Below are 22,803 nucleotides of genomic sequence, written 5' to 3'. Positions count from 1 at the left end.
ATTTTTTATAGACACACTTCTATGTACTACTTGTTATTACTAGTTCAATATATTAATTCAACATATTCGTGATGTTTATTTTTTTTCAGTTCATTGTAATTGTTGTAGCAGTATCAATTCACTTCTCATTATAATTATTGTAACAAAACATACTTTATCTAGCCATTACTTGCTAATTATTTCACATTTAAACAGCTTCAAAATTATTTTATTTTTTCTTTCAATTTATCTGAACCGCGCAAAACACTTTTTTCATGATATGAAGTTTAAAAGTTATGATGGTGAATGTTGTATAATTATGTTAAATAAAAATAAATTTTCTGGGTAAAAACGTTTTTACTGCCCAGACAATGCCAGTCACTTAGTATTTATATATACCAATGTGTTTGTCTGTCTGTCATTTGTGTGTCCAGTTATAGCAGTAAAGTTTTAGGAGACAAAATCACTTTGCACTGGAATTGAACTAGAAAAGCTCGATTCTGCAGACAGGTATGCTATCCACTACGGCACACAGCCTACTTCCATACTGTGGAATAATTTTGCACATACATATACTAATTACACATATTTTACTAATTTTAACGAGTTGCCAATCTTTAAAGGCAATTCGTTAAAATAACCACCCTCTGCTTGGCTTCTTCTACCACACTTGAACTAATTGACTAAAATAAAAACTACACTAGAAGAAAAATTTGTGCCCAGACTTCCCCAAAATGCTATAAATATATGTATACTAGCTGTACTACCCGGCGGGTAATAAAAAAGTCTTTGGACAGAACATCGATTTGTATTTAACATATAACATTTGCCATTCTAACTTTCAAACTGCATATCATGAAAAAAGTGTTTTGTGTAGTTGAAATAAATTAAGAGAGAAAATAAAAACAACTGTAAAGGTTTTCAAACTTTGTCAAACAACTATAACTTTCAAACTTCATATCATAAGGAAAATGTTTTGTGCTGGTCAAATAAATTAAAAAACAAAATAAAACAACTATAAAAGGGTTTAAATGTAAATGTGAAAAAATTAGCAAGTAATAGCTAAATTAAGTCTGTTTTGCTATGATTACAATAAAAGATGATTCGGTAATTATACAATTAATACGAACTGAGAAAACAAAATAAAAATTCTGAATATGTTCCTATATGTATGATATGGAATCATATGGAATTATAATCTACATCATTGATCCAATGGATTACAGTACACTCCAACCAACAATAAGCCGCCTCATCTTTGCAGATGAATGGTTAACCGAAGAATATGTGTTGTATTATGGGATTTGTTAGGCTCAGGCTATATTGGCGTCTGTGCTCAAAGCTGTACAGGTGGTCATGACAATTACGATGAGTGATAAAGCTGGTGGGTAAAGCTAGCGAATAAAGCTAGTGGGTAAAGCTAGTAGATTAAGCAGTATTGGGAGTATATCAGGAAGTGAAGCGAAGGACGGATTCTCTTCTCCTCCTTGTTTGCTTCAGTTTATGTAAGTTTATTCATTTATACAACATGGCGCAGTTGACAAAACTTTGATTTTTTCTTGAGATCGTTAATGAAAGAGTGCAGGTACTGGGGGTTTAGCGATGGACGATACCCTTTCACGGGCGCGCAGGTGTGGGGGTGTAGTGTTGCGGAGGCGAGCTATCCTAGCAGTGTAGTGACAAAGCTGTGAAGTGTCAGTGTTGGAGAGGTACAGAAATTTATTATTCGTGAAGTGGTAGAAAAAGTTGAAAATTAAAAGAATAAAAGGAGAGGTGTAGAGTGTAGAGGTGTAAAATATATTGTTGTCGCGATGGAGATCGGTTATCCGAAGCTGGTGTTTAGCGAGCGCGGCGATGGTTTGTGGAAGAGATTTATAGAGGAGATGAATTTGTGTACTGATAGTGCAGTTGAGAGGAGAGGTTATGAAGGTGGTAATAGACACCGTATTATGAGAGGTAGAGCTTAGTTGATGCCGTTATTGAGAGCTATTGGGCACAGTGGTAGAGAAGTATTAAGAAGTGCAGGGTTTAACGTAGTTGGTGCAAATTCTACTTATGAAGAGGCAGTGGGGATTTTGCAGGAATTTTATGGTACACAGAAGAGCATGTTTGTGAATAAGTATAAGTTTTTGACAGCTAGACAGGCACTTGATGAAAATGATAGAGAGTACTTACAACGAGTTGAGAGTTTGAGCAGATATGCTGAGGTAGCGAACAATGATGATGGAGTAAAGTTTGCCCTTATAGTGGCAGTTAACGGGTTGAGAGATAAAGAAGTGAGTAGAGACTTGATGAAGAATGCTGATTTGACTTGAATGATGTTGAATGAGACATTGAGGGCTCCTGAGATGGCAATTAGTTCAGACAGGTTCTTGAGAGCAGAGAGTAGAGGTAACGACTTGAAAAGTGAGATTAAAAAGGAAGTAGCGAAGGTGTCAGAGTGCGACAGTCGTGCGCAGTACTGAAGGGGTGGTGATAGAGGATATGACTCAGGAGATAGATATTTTCCTAGAAGTAGTCCTAGAGCTGGTAAAAAGTATTATGGTGATAGTAGTGATGAGCGGGATGTTAGTGAGTATAGGGCTAGGAGTCGAGAGTATAGCAAGGACAGGGACAGTAAAAGGTATAGAGACAATAGCAGGAAGAGGTATGTTTCTAGATATGGAGCAAATAATAGAGAAGGTAGTCGGGATAGAGTTTGTTACAATTGCAAGTGTAGTGGCCACAGGATTCGGAGTTGTCTTTCCATTAAATGTTTTTCTTGTGGACAATGAGGACAGGTATCCCGATATTGCAGGGATAAGGGTAGGAAAGTAAGGTATGACAGACGAGGTAGCAGCAGTAGGCAAAGAGGTAGCCATAACAGCTGTGTTGGGGAGTATGGCAATCGAGATAGCACTTGGGAGAGGTATTGGGGCAGAGACAGTCCTCTTGATATGAAGAATAAGTGAAGTAGACCCAGAGATTACAGTATGGACAGGTATGAGAGAAACAGTCAGTATAAGAGAAACAGTCGGTATGAGAAGCGAGATATGGATAGGCATGATGAAAGGTACAGTGACAGTAGCAGGGGTAGAGGTGTAAGATTTGCTAGCTCTAGAGATAAATATGATGAAAATCAGTGACTAGGCCGGAGAATTGCGCAGTATTTGGAAGTCAATGGAGTAAATGTAGAGTTTACGTTTGATACTGGGGCTGAGGTGTCAAGGGGGTAATCAAGGGGGTATTAAGTATGGTACTGTATAACACAAGAGTATGGTACTGTATAACACAGATTATGGTATTGTATAACACAGAGTAGCAATCCACAGAGAAAGAGCACAAAGTTCAGCAACAATAATAATTGTTGCTTAACTTTGTGCTCTCCCCCTGTGAATGATCTAGCCTGTACGCAAGCCAGACTTTGTGTTATTTTACAACAACGCTCCACTCAATAATTACTTGTCTCACCTCGAGCTAGTAGCAAAATGAAGATGATACATCCTGAATAAATTACGATTATTTATTAATTTCTATATCAATTACACGCAGGAATGGAGTGAGAGAGATTAAAACTGGGTTGTTGCAATACTTTTCAGAAAAGAAATTTTTTTACCGTGTATACCACGCACCGCGATAGCAGGATTTTTAGGATAGGAACTAGTATATCCTATCTTATTTGGATAGGAAGTTCCTATTAGGAACCCAGCGTCTAACCGGGCGATACTGAAAACTGACCGAGCACTAATTGCTAATTGTAGCCAAATAGCCGTCATATTAAAATATACTTATACAATGTATAGATTTGTGTGTGTAGAGCTGATTGGTTCATTTGGCTAATTACGCATGACGTAAGAAAAATATTGTTTATGTATTTCTACTCACCCTTTAAAGGACTAATTATCGCTGCTTAATAATAGTTTCACTGATATATATGATTACCAAAATAAAAAATGCTTTGATTTACCTGTGAAATATAAGAACCGCCATCCCACATAATCCTACTTCCTTTCTAAAAACAAAAATCGACACAACAATACCATGCCAACCTGACTCTAGAGGGACAGCCCTAATGTTTGGCAAATCATAGGTACGTTCCGCAAGCCCTATGTTGCGCATGCCGAATGTTCCCAAATCGCAACGGCTCAATCAGTAAATTTATTGCTGTTCAGACATGGTGGACGTAAAAGTGGCTGATGATTCGCTCACGCCACATTTGTCGCGCAAAGATTTAATAACTTCGTTCATGTTGGAACACTTGAAACAGTTTGTCCAAGCGATGATATTATCATTTTAATAAATAAAAAAGTATTTTTATGATTACATGATATTATACATATAATCAAAAACCTATATTACTCGCTGTTCATGTATGTTGGATATATGTTTGTATGGGAAATAAGTCATCAATGTAGCCTAAATGTTCAGATCTAGTAAAGCCCACTGGATACCCCAGGGGGTTTACTTTCTTCTATTCATCCCCAAAGGCTAGTCTGAAATGTTATGAAATGCACCCTTTCCACTGACTTACACATTAATAAAAAAACTACCCCTTATTACTTCATCACCACAGACTAATTGCCCCTTTTTTGCTCACCTTATTTATGTACCAAGCTACAAACATACCCTTTTTTAGGAAAACACTCTAGAGTGTCAGGCCACCAAAAAAACACCCCTGAAACGTGCTTTTTTTCGTCAAGCCTTTGGGAATGAATAGAAGAGAGTGAACCCCTTGGGCTCAATACACTCACGAGTACCCCAATATACAAAAATAGATAAACAGGAACTAGTAAAACATAAATGGAGTAACCACAGCAAGAAATCACACAAAAGGTATACATACATGACTATTAATCAACATCCCTTTTACCATAATTTGAAAGTGAGTCCTCGACCTTCAGGCTACTACCATGCCAAGGTGACATACAAAATATTATGCATCGCAGACAGTTTACAACAATGATTGTGTGTGTACAAGATTGTGTGCAAGTGACAGAAACACAAAATGTAATGGATAAAAGTAGTCACAGTAACAACACCATAGCAAATTAAGTCCCCAAGTCAGTCACTAAAATAATATGCATGTATATGACACTGATTGGCATCACACGAAATCGTTAAACTTGGTAGGTGTTTTGGTCTGTCTGGTTGGTCTTGGGGTAGTTTCAAGAATAATGCTTGCACTGGGTTCTGCATAACCGTTGTTGGTCTGTCGATGTGGTTTTCGGGTAGTTTCAAGAGCACTGCTCGCCCTGGTTTCTGCAGGACTGCTGTTGGTCTGCCGGTGTGGTATCTGGGTAGTTTCAGGAGCACTGCTTGCACTAGGTTCTGTGGAGATGTTGTTGGTAGCAAGCGTGTCTGATGCTTCAGCACCTGGTGATTAGAGAATTTCCGGAATACATTCCGAGACTGGTATCTGTTGGTGTGCTGAAATACTTTGTTCCTCACCACGGTATGACCGAAGATTTACTTTATTGTGTTTAACTGCTTGATCAGTCGGTTTTTTAGCCACTAGATACCAGCGGTCAGATAGTTGGTCAATGAATCTGTCATGCTACTATTTCGTTTTCAATACCTGGAAGTCTTTTAGGAGAACTGGGCAGCCAATGTTGAGACAAGCCAAATCACGAGATGACCTATCGTATGCTTGCTGAATAGCTTGTTTTTGGCTGATCTTCTGCAGCAGCACACCGTCGGTCCTGCAATTAGGGCTAATGAAAAGGATAGAGCGAGTGGGTTGCCCAAACATGTTTTAGATAGGTAAAGTAGTCATGCCTGGGGTAGGGGTATTTCGATATTTAAGAAAGACGATGTAAGGGTTATCTTGGCTCTCTTCAGCATACATTTCATAATCTTGACGGTCGCCTTAGCTTTGCCATTAGACTGTTGGTGTCCAGGAGACAGAGTTGTGTGGACAAATTGCCATCTTAGGCTAAACCTTTTGAATTCTGCCGTTGTGAATTGTGAGGCATTATCAGAGTGCACTTGATGTGGGCTGTCATACCTGGCAAATGTTCTCTTGCAGATCCTGATAGCTGTTGCAGACCGTAAATTCTTTAGGAGCTCACACTCATAGAGTGTCAGTCGTAGTTCAGGTCAGTAGTAGTCCACCAGTATCAGATAATCTTTGCTATTGTGAAATAGGATATCTATACCCACTTTGCATCAAAAAGAATCTGGTATGTCATGGCTGTGTAGCGACTCAGCGGCTTGACTAAGGGAGTCGAGTGCACAGGCAATACACAGATCAGTCCTTAGTTTTATATTTACCAACATCTGGCGTCAGTACACTGCATCTTTAGCTTGACGTATGGTGGCTGTTGTTCCTTGATTGCTGCTGTCAAGTTTGTCCAGTATCAGCGGTCTAGTAGCATTGGGTATGACTATCTATGGTTCTTTGTAGATGAGCCTCTACAATCAAGCACTGCCAGTTCATCTCTATGGGAGCAACACTGTTTGAGAAATTCAGACACTTCAGTAAGCTTGAGCGGCCATTCAAACATGATCATTGACTGTAGCTTACTAAGCGCAGGGTCATCTTTTGTGTGTTGCTTGATCAGCTGGTATATTTGCTCACTCACTGACAGATCACTTTTCAGATTTTCACTACTAAGGTCTGACATGAAACTTCAGAGTTGGTTGACAGGGAAAATCTGTTTTTCATGGATGCCTGTACTAACTTGGTCTACAGGCGCTCTAGACAGCATACCAGCCAAGACTGGTTCTTTGCCAGGTTAATAAACTACTGTACCTTGATAGGATATCTTTGGAGAATCAAGAACATGGACTGTAAACGTTTTTGGGGCCTTGTTCAAAGGTTTATTGAAGATTGATTCCCGAGGACAGTGATCAGTATGGACTATCACATCAGGATTCACGAAAATGTACTGGTTGAACTTCTGCATCCCGTATACTGTAGCTAGCAGTTCTAGTTTGATGGGAGCATAATTTATTTCGCTGTCTGTTAAATTTCTGGATTCATAACATGCAGGTTGTTTCTCCTGTAACAGAACTGCTCTAAGGCTATCAATGCTTGCATCAATCTGAACGACCGCTGACTTATTGCCTCAAAAGTATTTGAGTTGTGCAGGTTCTACAATAAGACTCTTGATCATAGCAAAGGCTCTGGTCAGATCCCCATGCAAAGTTTTTTTCCTTCGCACCCACCAACCTTTTCAAGGGCTCACATATTGCAGAAAAATTTACAATAAATTTGGCCAAATAATTGACATGGCCTGAAAAATGTCCGACTCCATCACTATTTCTTTGCTACTTCTCTTTAATAATCCTAACTTTCTTAAGATCTGGTTTAACACCACCAGGAATGATGATATAGCCAATATATCGCAGCTCATCTATAAGAAACTTGCATTTTTCTTTATTCAATTTTAGGTTTACCCCTTTGGTTCGAGTAAGCAACCTTTTCAGGTTTGCATCATAGTCCTGTACAGCTTCCTTGTGTGTAGACCCTTTCCATATATGAGTATGCCGTCCGCTACAACACTCTTAAGACCACTCAATGCATTCGATAGGGGCCGTTGGAACTCCTCAGGGCTTGAAAAAACTCAAATGGCCTTCTCAGCCATTTGTACTTGTCAAAGGGTATCCAAAATGTTGTGAGGCCACCTGATTTTTTACTGAGTTTAATCTAAAAAAACCATCCTTGGCATCACCAAGTAAAAATACCTTTGCTCCATCCAACTCACTGAACACATCATTTTAATGTAGGCATCGAAAAAGGATTCCGTTTTATAGCTTCATTCAAGTTTGAGGGGTTTATGCATACTCTCAATGTACCATTGGGCTGTTGGACAGACACGTTGTTGCTGATCCAGGCGGCAGAATAATCAACTGGAGCTAGTATGGCCTTTTTAGTGTATGAGTCCAATTTCTCTTTCAAGTCCTAGAATATTGATAATGGAGTTTTCCGATTATGACATTGATGAGGTACCACTTTTTTGTTAAGTTTTATATGATATTCACCAGGTAAGCATCCAATATCAGTGAAAACATCTCCATAGCTGCCCAATATGTCATCAAGACTGCTACTGCTTACTAAGTTGACTCATTCTTCTTTGAGTGAAATCAACCACTGCTAAGACGAGGTATCTAATGACAGTAGGCTGTGACTTGAATTTCTCCGTACTAAAAAGTAAAGATCTTTACCTTCTACCTGAACATTACAGCCTCTTAGTGCTTTAGTAGTTGAACCATCAATTGTCAAAGTTGAGAGTGATTGTTGCCAAGCTTTGGTTTGTCTAGGTCAGTATAATCTTTGTATTTTAGAATATTGCAAGATGCTCCAGTGTCTAGTTGAAACTTAGACTGTTTATGACTGTTTCCAGCCTGTGTGGTCATTGTGCACATCAACTTTCTGTTTTGTCTCAGTACTTGGACACTGAGTGAATCTTCTGAGCCATCACTGTCTTCCTCAACTGCCTTGACATGTATTGTTGACCGGCATTGAGTTTTGTAGTGATTAAATTTATTACAGAGATGGCTCTGTTGCTCATAGGTCGGACACTTACTTGGTGGATGTGACAGACTGCAATTACTACAGATAGCTTTGTTGTTCTTTGTTCGAGTGGGCTTCTCATATTCTTCCTCAGTCCTAGGATTTGCTGGCATTGACTCTGTCTTTTCTTTTGCTGAACAACCTGCACTGACTCATCTGACCATACCTGCCAACTCTCATGCATAGGGCGTGAGACTCTCGCAATCACCCCAAAGAAAAAATGAAAATGTGTAAGAAATGCGTGAGATTTTTGCCCCAATTTCCACAATTGTATATGGTATATTACCATTGATACATCAATTGCCCAAAAACCAAATCTCCCGCATCGCCCCACTCTTGGGTTGGCAGGTCTGCATCTGACTGTATAGTCGCTTTTTGAATTTTCTTGCAATCCGACGTTTCTTGATAGCTTGATCTAGACTCAAGCTAATATCACCTCCAGCATCATCAAATTATCATTAAAATTTTGTATATTTTCACTATCGATTTTTAGCGAACGTTCATTTGTCGGATATTTAATTTTTACGTAAGTTAGGCAGAGCGATTTGTATTTCTTTAACGGCGTGTCTTTGTAACGACGATTTTAAACTAAAACGACATAATTGCAATTATTTTAGAAGTTGTTCGTCCTTTTGAGGAATGTCATCCGATTTTGTAGAATTGTAGAACATAGGGCTTAGGGAACATCGAGCGTGACGAACATAGACATGTCACCACTGTACATACGCAAAGCTGAATATAAAGGAACTATTGAATTTTCTTTGTTTACAGGCACGTTCTAGATATGATCTATAGATATCTGAAAATATGATCTTCATAATAATTTTATTGTCAAGATGAAAAAGTAAAGATCTTTGCTAACGCAAACAACTTTTTCGTTTGTTGGAATTTGATACTTTGTCTAGATACATTACAATTTTATAACCGTATAACATAAAAATCAAGATGAACATAATTTAGAATGTCATTGAAACCTTTGTGTTAAATGTTTGTTATACGATTACTTTTGCTAAACCTAACTTTTTATTTTAGTTTAGTGTATATAGATTGGAGCGAATTGTTATAAAATTGGTTAGGGGAAGGTGGGGTGGGTTGAGTCAATTGCTTAAATTTCAAGTGGCTTTTAGTGGCCCTACCTACCCACCTTGTATAGTGGGGTAGGTTGAGCTACTAAAAATAGTCATTACATTACATTCAAGTTCACATACGTTTTATTTACCACAAATACTAATTGCTATAAAATGTATGGAAGAAAAAATCGGTTGTATTTAGTCAATTTCAACTGTTGCATTTGCTATTTGCCAAAAATTAAAAATTATAAAACTCAAAAGGCAAACTAATCTATTAAATATTGAATTTACTGATATCCACTGAAAATATCGCTCAACTGGTAGAACGGCTAGTACCACCGATGCTAATGGGATCACCCATGTCTATGATAATATTGTCCAGTGTTATTTTGTCATCCACATCTTCCTTGTCAGGGTAGATGAACGAGAGAGTTGAACCTGACCCTGTTGCCTTACGCATGAAGTTAATTTTATACATGCCTTGCTTATGTCGGTCACCACTGCTACAAAATGTATGTCTGTTTTCATCTTTGTTGTGTACTTTACGAGTACAAATAAGTTAATCTTTACAGAATCTTTCGTAAGAGGTGCAGGAATATTATATACAGGCTCATCACTAACACTGTCGCTATCGGTGCCTACCTTCTCCTTTGCCAGTTCTTCTTCAGAGCTTGAGTCTTCAGCAGCTGCAGGTCTGGTGGTGCGCTTTCCACCTTTTTGTTTTCTGAAAGGTGCTTTTCGCTTTGCTTGGCACTCTCTCAGCTCCTCTTCCAATCTCGTTTTTTCAGGCGTATCAGTAACGATAGCTGATCGATCTCTCTTCTTCTGCTATTTCTTAGTCCAGCTTTGGGCAGTGGAAGGATCTCCTGTGGAATAACTTTAGTTATTGACGGCAAAGCTTGGAGAGGGGTGCTGATAAAGAAAGGCATTGTAGTTACAGCAGAAGTTAATGGTTCACTGTTAACATGAAAGGGCTCTGTCGTAATGGCATAGTTTGACGATTGTTCATTGCTGACGACAGAAGTTATCGGTTCCACGTTGCTGCCATTGGCTGCAGATTAAGGAGACCGGGGTCTATTGGTTACACTTGCTGGTATATTTGACTGTCCAGAAGATATATATCTCTGCATCGTAAAGCTGACAATATGTTGGATGGTGTCATACTTAGATTGAATTTAGTGGCAGACAGTTTTCCAACTTGATAGATGCTGACATGGCGATCGAAGTGGGTTCGCATATAATCATCCATGGTCTTGTTAAAGTAAGTTTTGATTGGGCCGAAGACACAGCGATCGAGCGGCTGAAGCTTATGCGATGTATGTGGTGGAAGTGTTAAAAGCACAATGCCGACTTTTTTGCAGAGTTCAACTGCTGCTTCTATAGAGACGTGTGAATTATGATTATCGAGGATCATCAACACAAGTTTTTTGAGTATACAGTGCGGATGAACAATAAATAATGGAAGGTATTCCGTTGCAAATACGTTGGTGGTCATGTATCCTGACATTGAAGCCACCTCTTTTGTAGCAGGTGAAGTACCATCCATGAGCACTTCCTTCATAAATACACGCAGAAATATGTAGAATGGAGGTATTTAGGTGCCTCCAGCATTAATAGCGGAGCACAATGTTGTCAATTATACACGTTCTTGTGATGCAGTAGCACCAACTTGCTTTTTGCCTCGAGTGCTTACTACTTTCGCAGGAGTTTGAACGGTTATTATTCCGGTTTCATCTAGATTGTAAGTATGCTGAGGTTCAAACTTGTACCTAAAAAATATGCATATTTTGACATTCACAAGAATATAAACTGTAATGTGAAAGTATAAAAATCAAATACAAGATCTACTTAATGCAATTTCTTACTCATGTTCAAACTGGTAAGACCTAGGGGCAATAGGCTAGTAAGTCACCTCTCTAATGCATTTGACAGTTTAGAAAAGAGTGTCTCTACCACTGGATGGTTAAAGCCGGTCTGTGGAGCCAGCGATGTGGGCTGCGGAGCGCGAACTGTCAGTCTATAGTTCTTCATAAAGGAGATTAGCCAATCTTTTCTTATAAGCAAAAATAAATAGGCATATCGAATTTTATTTTAGGTGAAACTTAAGTCCTAACTAGAAGACCTACTCCTAACAGTAATCATAAATTTGAGCACTGAATATATAATGTAATTTTATTGGCTAGCTTGTCGGTCAACAGCACAGGCTCAAGTTTGCTCTCGTATAATGTGATCCAGAACCATATGACCTTACTAAAATTTCCCGATAACTTTGTTTTAGTTTTGCTTTTAATTTAACATGGAAAACTAATCTGCTCTCAGATTTGTTGTCTGGATTTTGTTGTAGGGATGTTTACATTATTAGCCATAGCATTATCAAAGGCCGGCTTTCTGCATTTTTCTGGATTAAGTCCATGAAATCGATCATCTAAATCCTTGATGTGAATCGCAAGTTCTAGCTCTTGCTCGTTACGTTAGTAAAAGCTTTGCGTGCTTGACTATACTTCTCATAGTCTTTCTGATTGTCATTTTCAATAAATCTGGTGTCATCCTATCCACGCCATACTCTTTGGCGGCTGTTCTGATGGCCCATTTCTGCTCCTTTACCAATCTCGCAGCTGCTGTGAGCTTCTCTTCTGTCAAGTTACTATTTTTAACCCTGTCGGTTTTCCTTTTACAGTTTCGAACCATTGTGGATCAAAAAAATGTATAGAACAATAGTGATTACAATCAATACCTGTTTTGGGGCAGATTGAGCTAGGCTCAACCTGCCCCAAAACAGGCTGGCTCTACTTGCTCCATATGGTCATTTTTACCTAAGCATAAATTATTGTAAACATGATTAGCTATTTGATTAGTTAACCAGATGAAATATTAAGACTCGTAAAACTTTTAATTGAACTGCTTCGGAGTGTTGCTCTTAACGAATCCCAGGTAAAGTAAGGTAATCTTTGGATAAACTTCAAGAAAAATCGGCAAAATTGATCGTGGGTAAAACGCTCAAAAGAAAAAGATGTCTTTTTTTTTGAGCATTTCAACAACGATCAAGTTTTGCCAATGTCAATCTAAAAAACGTCCTGGCAATAACATCACCTCAAACAACAAACCAATCTCAAGTGATAGAAAAATCTATACTTTTTGATAAAAACGTTTTAAACTTTACAGTAGAAGCATTTAATTTGAAACAAGCCATTTGTGCTTTTGATTTATATTATAGTTTGTATATGTTCATGTATCTACTAATAAATAAGTAAATACATGGACTTGTGACAGTGCTCTGATAACTTGAACACTCTGATAATTCGAACACTTATGCTCGGTCCCTTGAAGTTTGAGTTATCCGAGTTTCACTGTATTCAGATTACCACACTGTTACTATGGAACTGGGGCACTTAGAACTAATTGAACTTAGAGAAAACTAAGTGGATGAACAGAACAACTTAGCTACAAAGTTTCACATGCATTGAAATATATAAATACAACATAGCATTGAGACATTTTATTTTGTTTGATCGTGTCCTTATTAAGTCTTCTTAACGTCATGTCACCTTGTTCACCTCACCTTGAAGCCTAAGTTGACTTGCGCTAAAACATCTTGGTCTAGTAGGCCAGCTATCATCAAACCTATCGACTGATGCCCACATCAGAAGTTGAATATTGTTGCTATAGATTGCAAAAAATCAAGGACAAATTATCAGTTGAAGATAGCGAATGTTTATGCTAAGGTTGGGGCCTGGGAAATCAAATTAACCAGAATAGTGAAACGGAAATAAAAAACAATTATCTACATGTATGTACAAGAAAAAATGGGATATCACACATGAAGGGAACATGGCAACTAAAATATATTTAAGGCTAAGATGACTAGAAAAGAGATGCTGTGAAAGGCTAAAAAGGGATGACATCGCTAGCATTATGATTCTGACCATGCTAGGACTAACTTTAGGTAAACATTCTAGTAACATCATGTTTCTAATTGTTAATGTTTTTAATTTGAAGCATCATTTTTCTTTAAATGGTTAAATTGTGCACACATATTAGACAACAGCTCAAAAGAAATCATGGCCTTGAGTAATCATTTGATGATTTGCATGAAGATCTGTAGGTTATTGCTTAGCGCAGCTTGCCAATGGATTAATGATCTTCGACCCTTGAATATAGAATGATCAAACAAAAACTGATAGCTGAATTTCCTAGATATCTTAATGAACAAAGCTTAATTGTTGCTAAGGCAGAATAAATGCTGCTTTTACTTGTATCTCCTTTGATCATCGATGATAATATCACCCGTTCAATGAGTTTGAAGACTTTCAAAAAGTAAAATATTCTAGCTATGTGTGAGTAGAGGTTGTCATTGAAGGTAGAATATTGCGCTAGTTCTACCACACTGGTTGTCAGTTATTGGTATCTGGGCAATATTGGTGCTTGGGCAATTGTACCACTAAAATATTTGGCACTTACTACTAGTGAAAGATCGTTACCCTAAAAACAGGTCAAAACTGATTGGAGCATTTAAGGAAGAGCCGTGGTGTGGGGGTTAGCACTTCGAACTGCCAAGGTGAAGGTCAGTGGTTTAAGATGCCTCCAGGATGTCAGGAAGGGCATCCGGTCTTGCAGTGCTTTTGTGCTAAGGGAGATAACCCTCTCAGAAAACCCAAAGCTAGCAATGGGAAGCCACTTCATTTTTTCTCTCTAAGAAAACTCATAGAATGTCTAATTCAGACAATTAGAGAAGATCATGACAGAAGGACTTGTTTGCAGCGAAGGACCCCTAACTAAACCTTTGGAACTCGGACTAGCGTAGTATAAACAATAATGAACAATCATTTCTACACTTCACCAAGTGACTGATTGAGAATGTAGTTGTGTTGCCAGCCATTGCCAAACATTGTCTATTTTACCCAGTTGGGCAACGCCAAGCATAGTGTCACGCACATAGAGCCTACGCAATTTTTTTCTCCCTTTTGGGATCATAATTTTCTGTCAATTAGCGAGTAAACATGCTCAGACATACAGAAACATGAAAGTTTTTATAATGAAATCTTTCATGATGATATTGGGCATGAAAGTAGGTTTGTCTAATATGGCGTGTGACGCGCGGGACAATAAATCATCTTCTCTCAATTTCGCTATTCATTCTGAAATAGATTTTGTTTTTATTTTATAATTAGGGCCAAAGTAGATGTTTTAGCCCCGGCGTTTTTTCCTAGCAAATACTATTTTTCCTTACCATTCAGGCAAGCAAAGAATAGTTTTTCCCGCGCCTCACAATTTTAGTTCATTTAGTTGCAGCCTGTTCTTCCTGAACCATTTAAGGTATAAAATTCTTATCTATAATTTGATTTTGTGCTGCTATGCCTTAGCCAAAATCTAACCTAATCGAGAGGTAACCACAGGAGATATTTCACAAACGCTGACGCAGTTTTTACCACAAATGTTGATAGCATTGGCCAATGACTCTGAAGTTAACATTGGAGAAATTATCACAGCGGAAGTCAATGAATGTAGCTACACTATAAAGTACAAACACCTTGCATGCAAAAGGTTCATGTGGTCAAACCTCGACAACAAAGGACCACCTATAGGAACTGTCTTCCTAAAGCATTTCCAGTTATTACACCAAAAAAATCAGGAAATAATAATGGTCGAATAGGACGATTTTAAGAAAAAATCGTCCTAACAGGTTTACTGCATGAAAGTCTGACAATCTTTGAATCGTATGTGCTTCATGTTTGAATAAAATAAGTACTGTATAATATATGCTAATTTTAGCTTATTGTTTGGTGTACCACACATATATCGATGTTGTAACTCCAAAACATGAAAATTTGTTGTCTAACAGCTGCAAAACGTAGAAAAATGCTGGATTTTTCATACTGTTATTTTTGTCCCGCGGGTCACAGGTGGTTGCCTTCTTTAAAACTTCACAGAATCGTTAAACTTGTGCCTGAAAACTAAACAGTACATATTTCTAGTAGAGGGATAGTAGAGATATGAGCTTGTCAAACATTAATGTCATGAGTCAAAAACTTGATAAGATTTTTGCAATGGATCACAGAGTAGTTTTTCATGTTAAATTATGGTTCCGCGGGGTCACACCAGCTTTAATATTTAATAATTTTTCAATGCATTTCATCACAAGGATGAAATCTCATTCTGTGATAGTTGGTGTCAAGTACTGCCTAAAACAGCATAAATGACAGCCAAATTTCACATCTGGGCTAAAAAGTATGCGAGGAAGCATTCAAATGTCCCACGTGTCACAATCATACTAAAATTGGCCTTGCCAAGTTACAAGCAAACTGATGCTTCAAATGCCGTCAAGTTAGGTGATACTGCGTAAAAATTGTGTTAAACAACTCTGTGTTAAAAGATTGTTTCACTTGATTATCGTCGAGCAGGTCCTATAAATTCATTAGTGACTGACTGTTTCATTTTCATTTCAATTGCCCTTGCTAGCTCATTTAGACTGTGCACCTTAAAGGTTGACTTGCAACAAAGTTCACATTATAGTTATTTGGTATCAAAAGATTCACCATGTCTTACTCTGTTGTGTTGTAGGTGCCAAATATGTCGAAATGTGATTACAAGCTCTTAAAAGCTCAAAAACGAAAAGCTGCCGTAGATTGGAATCTGTTTATATCTCTGACGTAGTCATTGCAGTTTGGTTATTGTCTTGTCACGTGATGTTCTCACGTGAATTGAAAGGCCAATTTATAAAAAGGTCGATATGTAATTTATCGTAGCACTAGTTTACGACAAACACTTCGGGTTTTACCGAAGACCCCGTATCAAATATAGATGCTCGCTACTTAACAGTTTTGTTTCGGCTTGATCTAATCGTCAAATCGTAATCTGGTTATGTAACCCAATACTTCGCAAATAATTTTTGCAGCACTTTTCGATTATCACAGGTGACCAACAGACTCGTCTTGATTATCAGACAATGATATGCACTCCTTCGAGGTAAAGTTAAAAAATTAAATGAGTTTTTACGGTAAGTTATAAGATATCAGTGCTAAAAGTGACAGCATTGCAATGACGATAAAACAGATGTGTAAGAACAATAGACAGTTTTATTGAATGTGTGAAGTATATTTGTGAAAATATTTCGACGAATAAGGTTGCAAGAAAGTGTAAACAAAAACCATCTCTCACAACTACATCACATTTAAGCCGTTTTGGAAAGGGAATCCAAACTACTGCAGTCTCGTGTGGCTGTGATTTTCTGTTCGTTTTTGAGCTTTTAAGAGCATGTAATCTCCTTTCCACATATTTGACACCTACAACACAACAGAGTAAGACATGGTGAATTTTTTCACGTTAAATAACGGTAATGTGAATTTTGTTGCAAGTCAACCTTTAAGCTTTCTCCTGGCTGATTACTGTGACTGTGTTCATTTTTAGTGAGATAAACCTTTGGGTCGTAGAAAGACGTTTGTGAAACAAGCGCTATGGATGTGTATAACATGGTAATGTATCTTTCAAACTATTAGTATTCTGTTCATCAGCATGCAGATGAACAGATGCATGTTTTAACCATTTTCCATCTCTAATTACATAACGTTAAACAGCACTCGATATGCATTATTAAGTCCTCTTAGCTCATTCATTTCTCAATTTAGGTAAATCCTGTGAACTATCTTGTGTTAAACTGTGTTACACATCTCGTCGCACTGTTAAACTGTGTTACACATCTCGTTGCACTGTTAAACTGTGTTACGTATCTCGTTGCACTGTTGAACTGTGTTACGTATCTCGTTGCACTGTTAAACTGTGTTACACATCTCGTTGCACTGTTAAACTGTGTTACACATCTCGTTGCACTGTTAAACTGTGTTACACATCTCGTTGCACTGTTAAATTAACCAGCGAATGCGCCATATCTAAAACCTTCATATAGTATCTGTCATCTATTCTAGCTGATCCCAATAGCTATTTACAGCCAAGCTTATTAGTGATGTTCAGCCTTTTCTTCTGCTTGGACTAAAGTTTGGTTTCCTTATGACACTGCGTAAAATGTGACCTCTCGGCTGTTGATTGATTCAGAAGTTTTTTGTTGTTCAAACCAGTAGATTTCATGACTCATTACAGCTGGGTTTACCTAGCATGAGACCAGGTGTATTCAGAAGGCAGTATCGCTGCTTTTCTGTTTCCTTCATGGAAGGAAAAGACAGGCCTGATGTAGATAATGGAGGAAAAAGTAAGTGGTATTTATCTGAGCTGGATTTGATTGATGGCTAATAAGCTAACTAGTCAGTTACTATTCATTCCCTCGATATAGGCATTTACTTACTGATTGTAGATGCAAATGAGTGCAATGATCTACTATAGAGACAGTGAAAGCATTGCTAAATATCTTCATTTACTTTATAAGGACATTATTCATTTATATAGGTTTTCTTGCCAGGGATTTTTATACCTTTGTCGCTGTTCAATTAAAACTTAATGATACTTGAGCTTATTTCCAATGTGTTTAATCTGATATTTATTGGATGGATTCATGGAGCTCCGACAACTTAGTGAAATGGTTCTGACCACGCATGCTGTGTTTTTTGTAGTTATCATGCCCCCTTCTGCATTAGATGCCCTGAGTAAGTATTTCTCACTTATCGTGCTTTTGATGCTGTGTTTTATTGATTGACCATTGATGAAGGAGAGTGTATGGTGTATAATCCTTTGCTGACTCGTACTTGTAAAACTGTAGCACAGAGCAACATACAGTATCCAATGCTATTCAAACTTACCAACTCGGAAGAAAACAAGTCTACCCATTGCGGAGTTCTTGAGTTTGTCGCTGATCAAGGAAAGATATACATTCCTCACTGGGTGAGTGTAGACATTGATGTTATTTATTGAACACATCTTTAAACTAGAAGTGGTAGGAATAGCATTACCAGGGCTAGAGTTAGGAGAAAAATATTTTTCTAATATGTTTGGTGGCCATTTCAATGGCTAGGTTTAGGAAAAGAGAGGTAAGAAGTTTGTACGCTAGGAGTAGGGAGGTAAGGAGTAGGGAGGTAAGGAGTAGGGAGGTAAGGAGTAGGGAGGTAAGGAGTAGGGAGGTAAGGAGTAGGGAGGTAAGGAGTAGGGAGGTAGAAGTAGAGAGGTAAGGAGTAGGGAGGTAAGGAGTAGGGAGGTAAGGAGTAGGGAGGTAAGGAGTAGGGAGGTAAGGAGTAGGGAGGTAAGGAGTAGGGAGGTAAGGAGTAGGGAGGTAAGGAGTAGGGAGGTAAGGAGTAGGGAGGTAAGGAGTAGGGAGGTAAGGAGTAGGGAGGTAAGGAGTAGGGAGGTAAGGAGTAGGGAGGTAAGGAGTAGGGAGGTAAGGAGTAGGGAGGTAGGAGTAGGGAGGTAGAAGTAGGGAGGTAGAAGTAGGGAGATAGAAGTAGGGAGATAGGAGTAGAGCGGTTTAACATGCCATTGAGAACCGTATCTAGAGGTCATTGTTTTAGTGCTATTAAATAATATTCAAGCTTGTGAAACTCTGCCATAGCGTGTGACTGCCATAGTATTATTTATTAACAGATGATGAAGAATCTCCTGCTGCAGGAAGGAGCCGTTGTAGCTATTGAGAGTATCTCACTGCCCGTTGCGCAGTACGTGAAGATACAACCACAATCGGTGGAATTCCTTGACATAAGCAACCCCAAGGCTGTGCTGGAACATGCACTTCGATCATTCGCTTGTCTGACTGTTGGAGACATTATAGCCATAAACTATAATGACAAGCATTACGAATTTAACGTTCTGGAATTGAAACCTCGTAACGCTGTTTCCATCATAGAATGTGACATGAATGTAGGTTCCTTTACTGACATCAAGTTTTACGAGGCAACCACAAGTTGGGAATTATATTCTCGTCCCCGAGATGATGAACTAAATTGAAGCACGCATAAATTCTTTAATCTTGAAAGAGAAAAGTTCTTTCAATTTCAGTATTTTTGTGGTTCTCGTTTCAGAAACCACAAATATTTTGCAGTATATAAAGTAGAATGAAGGTATCACACATTGGTCTAATATAGTAGAAGCATAACAAGAATTTTATGAAGAGCTAAGATGTTTACCAGCGCTAGTAGTTTTTACTAAAATTAATGTTGATTCATTTCTTGACCGTATTAAAGCCAAAATGGCTCAAAATATTTCCACTGCACTTTAGAATTTTAAATTAGACTTCAACTTTTTAATTGTTTTTAAATTTAGTGAGATTTCAGTATTTTAATCTTTTGCTTGATAAAATGCTTCATCAGCTGTAAAGAGAAAATGAATTACTAAGTTTCATGCAGGGAATGTTGGGTGAGCGTAAGGCGTGGAGCCATTTGAATTATTAGTGAGTGAAAGCGTCGTAACTATTTGAATGAAAGAGTGAGCGTATGGTGCACCTGGCATGACTACAGTACCTACATTTAGATGGTGACACGCAATCATGTGTTGAGCGATGTAAGGATTATTTAATGACTAGAGTGTACTCTTCTGTATATAAAGGTTGAATTCGCTCCCCCGGTTGGCTACAAAGAGCCGGTATATAAAAAAGCTGAGGAAAAAATGGAAGAAGATGAAGTTGACTATTCTTCTGTCAAACTACCCCAGGCTTCTTTCCAGGTGAGTGGGGGTATGTTGAACTTGGCACTGTGATTCCTCTGTGTTGTAAGTAGTGGTATGTTGAACATGACTCTGTGATTCCTCTGTGTTGTAAGTAGTGGTATTTTGAACTTGACTCTGTGATTCCTCTGTTGTGAGTAGTGGTATGTTGAACTTGACTCTGTGATTCCTCTGTGTTGTGAGTAGTGGTATGTTGAACTTGACTCTATGATTCCTCTGTGTTGTAAGTAGTGGTATTTTAACCTTGACTCTGTGATTCCTCTGTGTTGTAAGTAGTGGTATGTTAACCTTGACTCTGTGATTCCTCTGTGTTGTGAGTAGGGTCAGATCTAAAAAAGATAACGATTTGTGAGTTTATAGCCCGCAGTTCCTAACTCGGTTTGAAAACTGTGTAACTGTGTTGGCGATTATATGTAATCAGTAATACCATGGACGTAATGGATTTATTTAATAGAAATAAAACTGTTTTGTAGCTAGACTAATATTTGCTGAAAAGTCAGGTTCCAATATGTATTTAATAGAAATATAACTGTTTTGTAGCTAGGCTAATAATTGCTGAAAAGTCAGGTTCAAATTTATATTGTAATTAGAAGAAAAAGTAAAACGGTTTTGTGGGCAAGCCAAAACCTGCTTTAGTCATACAAAATAACCGTTTTGCAGTGTAGTACATACGTAATAGTTCGTAATAATATTATCAATGTACAAGCTCTATTCAAAAGTATACTAAAAACCATTTACAACAACAGCCTACTACAACTACTCAGTGCAACTAGCATTAGCAGTTTTGTAGTTGCGTAGAAACGACCTTATTAACGCGCAGTTATATTGTAGGCGCCGAAATTAATTTACGTGTACATTCCGCAACCGATTTAGAAATTGCGGCTAGAAACTCACAAATCGTTATCTTTTTTAGATCTGACCTGTTAGTAGTGGTATGTTAACCTTGACTCGGTGATTCCTCTGTGTTGTGAGTAGTGGTATGTTGAACTTGATTCTGTGATTCCTCATGTTGTGGGTAGTGGTATGGTGATTTAGCACATAGCAGTGAATATATTTGCAGCCTTGACAGTAACCCTCTGTCATAGCTTGTCATCGATTATCGCTTGTCACTGGTCAAATGCATGTTATTCCTTCCTTTTGCAGGTGTTTGGATGCGAAGGCAATAGGCTCGATGGCAGACAAAAAAAGGACAGTCCAGTGACGACGACTGGTTCACACAGCCTGCAGCACCAAAGGTGATTCAACACAAACCATATGAATGATGGTTACCGCTTATGCAAGCTTAGAAGCTGGTCAATAACTTATTTGTCTGTTGTAGAGGAATTCCAAACTATGACTACCAAAAAGGAAAGATAACTTTCATTCGAAATGGTGGTGTAAAGAGGGAAGAGGATAAGGTAGTCATTTCTCATTATTTTTCACGCTTCTGATTTGTTAATCATGTTTGTTATTCTTGCTATGGAAACAGGTCAGTAAATCTTTCAATTTTTGCCTGAGAATCGCGATATGTAGTATTTGATTTCCGTACAGCAGCTGAAGCGTGCATCTAAACCCAAACCTCTATCTATTGGCCAATGAAATACGTGGTTTTCCAGGTTTGACTTGATGTATGCCAAGTTAAAATTCCAAAATTTTTAATGTTTTTGTGTGTTAATTATTTTATTGGTGAAAAACATAATGAAATAATATTCAATCTAACTCTGGTGTCTTCTTGTTTACGCATCTTAATTCAACGTCAGCTTCAACTTACTGTCAGTTGAATACAGTAGTTGTTGGTATGAGTCAGCTCTATGTTATTATACTTCGTGTCAGTTGAATACAGTAGTTGTTGGTATGAGTCAGCTCTGTTATTATATTTCGTGTCAGTTGAATACAGTAGTTGTTGGTATGAGTCAGCTCTGTTATTATACTTCGTGTCAGTTGGATACAGTAGTTGTTGGTATGAGTCAGCTCTATGTTATTATACTTCGTGTCAGTTGGATACAGTAGTTGTTGGTATGAGTCAGCCAGTACTAGTGATTTGGCGTCATTATAATTTTAACACTTATGATTATTTGAAAGTCAGTATTGTCAGTGCAATGCTTGAACATTGATCCTGCTGCAGTGTAGCCAAAAGCAGTTTCTCTATGCATTATGTTGTGGCTACCTACAGTAATTGTATGTCTTTTCCAGTTATAATTGTTATATTTTAGATCGAAGAAAAAGCATTCTCGCCATTTCAAGGAGAAGGGAAAAATTTAAAATCAAGGAACGCGATCAAGCCATCATCGTCTCGACAAATTTTGACCGCCGCCTAATGTATTACTTATATAGAATAACGGTGAATCCTAAATTTATTTTGTATTGCCGAGTTTTAGAGTTATCCTCACTTATGTATGCCAATAGAAGCTGCCTAAAATAATTTTGTGCACTTGTAGTCAGCAGCGTGAAACAGTCCCATGTTTAAAAACTTAGCTGTTTCAGGGCTAAAATAGCATTTTGTTGACAAGAATAGTGTGCAATAGTGCAATAGACAAGTCCATTGCATAGGCAGTTGATGTCTGTACCTGTTTATTGTTAAATCGTGATATTGTTAGTAAAAAGGCGTAATGCTTGCGAGATAAACTTATAATTTTTAATAAGTATAAACTGTCTGCTGAAAACTATGATGCTGTAAGCACTGAGCGA

At 37.9% G+C, this 22,803-nt stretch overlaps 1 protein-coding gene across 4 annotated transcripts; it reads left to right on the top strand.

Annotated features, from left to right (window-relative positions):
- The first annotated feature begins 1,464 nt into the window (after window positions 1-1,464).
- LOC137391686 (ubiquitin recognition factor in ER-associated degradation protein 1-like) lies at window positions 1,465-22,731 on the top strand. Of its 4 annotated transcripts, none has more exons than XM_068078211.1 (10): window positions 1,465-1,484; window positions 16,948-17,012; window positions 17,635-17,743; window positions 18,102-18,134; window positions 18,248-18,369; window positions 19,063-19,335; window positions 20,020-20,136; window positions 21,280-21,371; window positions 21,455-21,533; window positions 22,329-22,731. In XM_068078211.1, exons 2-10 carry the CDS (start codon window positions 16,995-16,997, stop codon window positions 22,431-22,433), a joined length of 948 nt encoding a protein of 315 aa, XP_067934312.1. In that variant the 5' UTR covers window positions 1,465-1,484; window positions 16,948-16,994; the 3' UTR covers window positions 22,434-22,731. The 4 variants fall into 4 exon arrangements, with proteins under 4 accessions (XP_067934312.1, XP_067934310.1, XP_067934313.1 ...); XM_068078209.1 differs by lacking the exon at window positions 1,465-1,484 and adding an exon at window positions 9,159-9,248 and having other exon boundaries at window positions 16,952-17,012; XM_068078212.1 differs by lacking the exon at window positions 1,465-1,484 and adding an exon at window positions 9,161-9,244.
- The last annotated feature ends 72 nt before the right edge of the window (window positions 22,732-22,803 follow it).

Source organism: Watersipora subatra, chromosome 3 (assembly GCF_963576615.1).
Source record: "Watersipora subatra chromosome 3, tzWatSuba1.1, whole genome shotgun sequence".
Lineage (NCBI taxonomy): Eukaryota > Metazoa > Bryozoa > Gymnolaemata > Cheilostomatida > Watersiporidae > Watersipora > Watersipora subatra.
This window is presented reverse-complemented; position numbering and strand designations above follow the sequence as displayed.

What these genes read in the sequence shown, in the direction of transcription:
- LOC137391686 (XM_068078211.1), top strand. An exon ending in AGATATACATTCCTCACTGG is followed by an intron (nt 18,370 to 19,062) that starts GTGAGTGTAGAC and finishes ATTTATTAACAG; the next exon opens with ATGATGAAGAATCTCCTGCT. An exon ending in TACCCCAGGCTTCTTTCCAG is followed by an intron (nt 20,137 to 21,279) that starts GTGAGTGGGGGT and finishes TTCCTTTTGCAG; the next exon opens with GTGTTTGGATGCGAAGGCAA.